The following is a 6,528-nucleotide window of genomic DNA, read 5'->3' on the forward strand; positions in this document are numbered from 1 at the left end:
ATTTTTCATAAACATAACAGGATTTCACAAATACATTTTGTAACACTGCAGCAGCTTAAGCTACACTTGATATGTGTACAGACTTTTACAGCTGCCTTTTAGGGTGATGTAAGACAAACTATGGTGTGACACAATATCTAAAGTATGATATTTTACCACTATTTTAGCCCAGGGAGGGATGTCTTCTAAATTAGGTAACAAATCTTTAACATCATTTTTATTTGTACCACACCTATTAATCATATGAAAGATCGGTGTAACTTTAATATATTTACTACTGTAAAATGGAATTATTTTCATATGCATGTTGTGGTGCAAGTGTAAATTATGCACATTTTGCTGAGAAGTAACAGAACTGCATGTTCAGAGGTTGTTTATTAATTTACAGTCTAACTCAAATGTAATAATTTTGCACCTTGTGATAACTCAGAGATGGAATTTTAAAATGCTTAGCTGACAAATGTTAAAATAAGAAACCGGATTTGAAGCTGAGTCCTCTGGGCAACCCTGGAGCTAAGTGTGCCATTACTCTACAGCCCCTCCTGCTGGAGGAGCAGAGAATTCGATCCAGGCAAGAGCCGGCTTTTTAAGGGAATCTTTAATACTGTGCATGTTGAAGTCAAACGTCTAATAAAGGAAACTTTATAGTTGCACAACAGGAAGTGTAGTATAAATGCATTTAAGTGGATGTGGTGCGTCACCCATTTTATCGTACTACAGTACTAAAAGTTGGCCTACTTCAATAGTTTACATACTTAAACAATTTGTTGCCCGGAGAGCCACTTGACAGGTTCAGTTATATTTTTTGTAAATTTATTGACACATATAAAAAAAATAAATGTTCTCTTAAAAGGTACTAAAAGACTGATTTTGGTAGATATGCCTCATGCTTTTATAAATATGGATAGATATGACATTTCTCTTATGTTCTACTGCTTTTTCAACGTTGGCTCCACTTTTTGGATTTCAGTAGCAACAAGCTTTACTTCTTATTGTCAAGCATGCATTTAGTAAAGGGTCCTAAAATGGGATTTAAAGTATTTAAACTGTTACCTTCTAAATGAAAATGTACGGTGTTGTTGTTGTTTGTCAGGAAAATGCAAAGCATCTCTTGCAATAATAATAATAATAATAATAATAATAATAATAATAATAATAATAATGCATTATACTATTGTTTTTATTTTTGGTTAGTTGGTTTGGTAGAATAGGGTAATGAATTTGCTTAAACTTATTTCCAGACTTAAAAGTGGTTTAAATGATGCAAGACAAGCAACTGGTTTTAGACAAAAAAAAAAAAAAACACTGTATCCCTCCAAAATAAAAGGTCAGCCTTGAAATGATTTACCAAACTCAAAAATTGCATTTTTTTTAAGGTTTAATGCAGGGTTAAATGATGGGTGTACAATTCAAACAATAAAAGGTAAAACACTCCTGTTGTTGTGTTTAGGTGGCAAATTAAATTAATGACATGAACCATTCTGCATAACATGACCAGCATGTACACTCTGCATTTAAATTATTGTCAAATACTACACTTAAAGTAAGACATGAGAACATTTCTGTGATTACACTGCATCTTACCTGTTAGTCTGAACCCATCCCTCCCTCCCTTCTCCTCCATCTCTCAGGTATTAGAGTAAAAGGCAGATTGTGATATTGTTACAAAAAGTGACTCACAGTAACCTCAGTTAACTTTTGTAGATATGCTAGGAAACAAACACATATTACAAATGGAGTCCTGTCTACTGTTGTGTATCTGTAGTGGGGTTTTGCAGTGATTTTTCTGACGGCACTTCTTGTCTGGATCGCTGTTCTTTTGTCACACTGGGGTCTGAAAATCCTGGAGGAGATAGAAGATTGGAAAAGGCATTGGAAAATGTAGTTAAGCTAAAAGGAAAACAATATCTGTGTCTGTTAATCTCAACATGAGATCACTCTAAAATGAATTTAGATAACAAATCAAATCAAGGGAACTGAGTACATTTGTGGAGCAAAGAGGCTTTGTCTCTGCCAAATCAGTCACATATCTTGACAGAATATCTTTAATTTTCTTTTAGCAGAGGTTGTCAACTTTTCACGGTTGCTCATTTGGAATTTGAATTGTTGCAAAAGTATAACCATTTTTCAAGATTGTTATTAAGAACTGCAGTGAATATGTTCGATATGTGACTATAAATACAGTGTTACAGTACACTGACTGCATCAGGGAAATTTGGTTATGTCTAAATTTTGTTCACGTCTTTCATATTTTACTAGAAGTAGATTTTACACAGCACCTTCTTAACAAAGACAAATTAATATACAACACACCATTCGAGCCACTTTCCTTCCACTTGAGCTTGTTGTCTTCAGTGTGTCGTGTCCAAGTGGAGCGAAAGCTCACCAGCTCAGCCGTGATGTGAGCGAGACTCCACTGCAGGCCTCTGGAGCTCTCCTTCCAAAGATTACTATTGAGAAATAACAGGATTCTTTGTACAGACGTTTATTTCCCCACAGGATGAATCCTAATGACTGCTGGCATTCTCTGCCTTTTCATCTAGTGCCCTCAGTAGGTCAATCATTTTTGTCTTGTGTTGTAAATTATCTACAAACAAAACATAATTTTGTACAGACATTCATAGTTCCCACATGATACATCCTGATGACTTCAGTGTTCTATCCTGTGCCACCATCAGGTTTGCCTTTGTGGCTTAGGGTGAAATGTCTTGACAATGATTGGATAGATTGTCTTTAAATTCGACATAATCTGTTTTTTATAATCTGTTTTGTTCCCCTCTGCATTAACTATAACAACTTGGTGGTCTATTCACCCTTAAATCTAAGGTCAGAATTCTAGGTTTAAAATGAATTAAATCAGTTTAGGTAGCAACACAAAAAATGCACCCCACAGTAGGAACTCAATGCAAAATGTTTTTTGGATGCTATCTATTGAGCTGTCACTGAAACTTTGATTTCCACTGATAGTCCGAGTGCCAAGTCTGAAGCACTTGCCTGTTTGTTTTTCACACCTAGATTTTGCAAGAACCACACTGTCCATGGTGTCATTTTATGAAGACAGCCACTGCAGCACTGATAAGTGGTAGTATGGCTTGTTCCATACTTCCTGATTGCCTCTCTTTAATACAGGTGTATTCACTTTTGTTGCATTGATTATCTACTTTGGGGTCTGTATTTTTAATGCAGCCTTTCAAAAGTATTTGTTTTTGGTTGTTAATTAAGAGAAAATATTCTAATTGTCAACTAAGAAATAATGTAATTATTAAAAGTTGATGAATTTTGAAATATTTTACATTGAAGGGATTTTGCACAGAGGTGTTCTCACTTCTGTTGTATACTCATACTGTACCATGTTAGCATTAACATTTAGCATCTCAGTTCTGTCATCACATGTCTCTTGTCAGTCTTTAACATCTTCTGTCATATCTAAAACCAAACATGTAATAAAGCATATTTTTCCAACAGGTATCACAGCGGTCAGTTGTTGTCCATGTGTTTACCTGTGTCTGTTGCAGGGGTCAGGTGGACCCGGGTTCTCTTCCACCAAAGGAATAACAATCTTCTCAGCCATGTCCGTTAGCAGAGAGAATGTGGGATACAAAATGAAGTCTATAAATCCTGCAAGAACAAATGTCACTGTATCAACATGTAAAAATAGGATGTTATTCAGCCGTACAAGCATGAACTTTGCCATACAGTTTCTTTTACTTCAGTTAGCAACTTGAAGAGCAGTGCTGAGACTTAGGTAATATGATCTAACATTATATATATATGTGTGTGTGTGTGTGTGTGTGTGTGTGTGTGTGTGTGTGTGTGAGTGTAATTAGCACAATGCTTTTGAATGAGACAAAGAGAACCGGGGTAAACATAAACACCTTTTTTTCTTATTTGTGGAGGAAAGATGACTATTAACTGGATGTTTTAAAAACCTGAGTTAAAGAAACAGGATGTAGAGAGTGCTATGTGAGACATACCAATCTGGGACTCGGCTACAAGGGTGCTTTTTCGATCACACAGCGGAGAGAAGGGCAGGCCGAGCTCTGCCTCTCTATCACCCTCACAAAGATAGGAAGAGAGAGAGAAGATACTTAAAGGGAATCCCACACATTGCCTGAAAATAACTTCTTAAAGGTTATTTCACTCAAACTCTCACCACCAGATACTTTTAGGTTGTTCAAATAGCACAGTGTGAGTGGTTTTGTCTTTTTAAAGTAGCAAAACAAACATTTGATCACATCTTATTTTCGAAGCGAGTAGGACTGTTCAACACCTCTTCAATTCTGCTTCTTTTTGAAGTCCAGGCAGAGAAAATAAAGTGGGAGCAACCTATTGCTGCATTTACAGCAAATCAGCTCAATCCAGTAGCACTAAAAAACAGTCATTGGTGTCGTTACCTTTTGGCAAATCTCAGTGAGCATTTTCCCCTATGCATACATTGCATCAAAGTACCGTTTTTAAAAAGTAACATCTATATTGTTCTATGAAAGCTGCAAACCTGCATCTGCTGACGAAGCTCAAGTGATCTGATCGAAAGTTCCAGAGTAGTTAGTAAATAGCCCTTGAGCTATGCTACATGTGCTGCTCCCAAAGGTCAGTCAGTGCATAATCCATCTTGAGTTTTGTGAGATTTTAGGGCAACAACATAATTTCAACAACATCAGCTGCTTTGCTACATGTCTGGCTCAACTGATTCTTGAAATGTTTTCCAGAGTTAAATCTTTTTTTTTTTTTTTTTTAATCTGAGCTTGTAAGATCCTTTCTGGCTCTGACACTTTTGACGTCTAAGTAATGTACAACTCTTCAAAGAGATTTTCCGTCTCTGACTGTCTCTGCTTCATACCTTAGAGGCTATTTATGTGGTTTTCCTTAGCACTGACATAATAAACCCTCTTTGAAGGTTCCCCACTCTCCCTTTCTGAAATAGATGAGCCATTTACAAAACTGTTGCACTGCTATTAGATGTCTATTTTTTTGACTCATCAGTCATGCTGAGATAACACCAGATCAAACCAGTCAGATAAGAATAGAAGAAGACAGGACATTAATAGTGGATGTGATATGAGGTGAGAAATAAAATACTTTTCTTTACATTTTAAATTTGCATGTATTCATGTGGCAGATTATTTTAGCAAATTTGGTGAGTAAGTAATAAAGCACAATCAAAGCAATGGGAGATGAAGGAGAAGCTTCTAAAACTAAGAGCTCCACTTGATGGAAGTGAGGACTTTCAATTGAATGAATTGTAAATGCATTTTTTGAAAAGAAAAGGATCAAGGAGAAAGAGAGAGAGATAACATATTAATTGAATAATCTTGGAGGGATGACTGCAAACAAAGGAGTTCTGATGACTAAATCAGGTGAAATGAGGACTAGATGTCACTGATTTGCTGACCATAGCAAATGACAAAGCTCAAAAACTTGTACATTGGTTGTGCAACTTCATCTCTACACCAGCAACAGTGAGGAACCAGCAGAGAGATAATGAAAAATAGAGCCACAGGGTGAAACTGCTGGCCTGTTCAGAAACTGGTCCTGCACAATTACACTTAGCTTTTATACAAAGAAAAGGAACAAGATGCAATTTCTTAGATTTTCACATCGATCGATTCTGTCATTGTTGGAGAGAGCAAGTCAAAACTCTATAATTGCCATATGACAATGGTATCGATCCTGTCATCTCACTATGCACTGCAGCATTATAGCATTCCAATTTAACTTCTGTTGCACTTGAACACATTCTTGAACAAAAATTTAAGCACAGGAACTTGAAGTAAGACAGGAAAAGAGAAAAACAAAAAAGAGAGAGAAGCAAAAGTCACACTGGCAGGTCAGGTCTATCAAAGTGCCTACCTGCCTGAAAAACTCCTCCATCAGGGCTTTGGTCCAGCGAGAGTGCAGTGCCCAGGGCTTGGATGGATGGCTAATGTCAGCCGTGTGCAGTAACAGAGACAGTGCTTTGGGCTTGTCAATCCTGTTGAAGAAAGCATAATGCACTTCTTGTTGTTGTGACTCCAGACATGTCTGAAAAACAGACCTAACATCACCCAGCCTGACATTGTTTTGCCAATTTACCGGCAAAAAGAGCTCTGAACACTTGCTAAATGACCTCTCAGTTGTGTACCACGGTGTGAACAACAGCGCAGGGCTTGAGCATTACCGTTCTTGTTGTTGTAGACAGGATTTCATCGCTTTGACTTGGAGTAGGTGGGAGGACATGTCGGTGGCCAACACCATCTCTATAACAAGTGATCGCAACTCCCTTTAAACAAACACACGCACAAAGATACACAGTTTACTACTTGACCTTGCATGATGGGGGGAAAAAACTGCGTGGAGTAAAAAGGGCAAGCAGGAAGACTCAGTCCGGATGGATTTTCCTGTTCCCATGGTAACACTGACTGTCATTACAGTATGCTGCTGGTGTTTATCTCTGGTGATATCTGCAGAGCTCTTCTATGAATAACACAGTCACATACTGTGTCCATCATATATATATATATATATATATATGTGTGTGTGTGTGTGTGT

At 37.2% G+C, this 6,528-nt stretch overlaps 1 protein-coding gene across 2 annotated transcripts in view; it reads right to left on the bottom strand.

Moving 5' to 3' along the window:
• Window positions 1-1,366: 1,366 nt before the first annotated feature.
• LOC103357511 (calcium/calmodulin-dependent 3',5'-cyclic nucleotide phosphodiesterase 1B) overlaps window positions 1,367-6,528 on the bottom strand; it is a 19,615-nt gene continuing 14,453 nt past the window's right edge. For both annotated transcript variants that reach the window (XM_008282097.1, XM_008282098.1), the window contains exons 10-15: window positions 6,158-6,259; window positions 5,851-5,971; window positions 3,975-4,056; window positions 3,501-3,618; window positions 2,314-2,450; window positions 1,367-1,843 (exon numbers count right to left, since the gene is read on the bottom strand). In XM_008282097.1, coding sequence (XP_008280319.1) covers window positions 1,746-1,843; window positions 2,314-2,450; window positions 3,501-3,618; window positions 3,975-4,056; window positions 5,851-5,971; window positions 6,158-6,259 — 658 coding nt within the window. In that variant the 3' untranslated portion in view covers window positions 1,367-1,745. The remainder of the gene's footprint in view (window positions 1,844-2,313; window positions 2,451-3,500; window positions 3,619-3,974; window positions 4,057-5,850; window positions 5,972-6,157; window positions 6,260-6,528) is intronic.

Source organism: Stegastes partitus, unplaced genomic scaffold (assembly GCF_000690725.1).
Source record: "Stegastes partitus isolate 25-593 unplaced genomic scaffold, Stegastes_partitus-1.0.2 Scaffold257, whole genome shotgun sequence".
Lineage (NCBI taxonomy): Eukaryota > Metazoa > Chordata > Actinopteri > Pomacentridae > Stegastes > Stegastes partitus.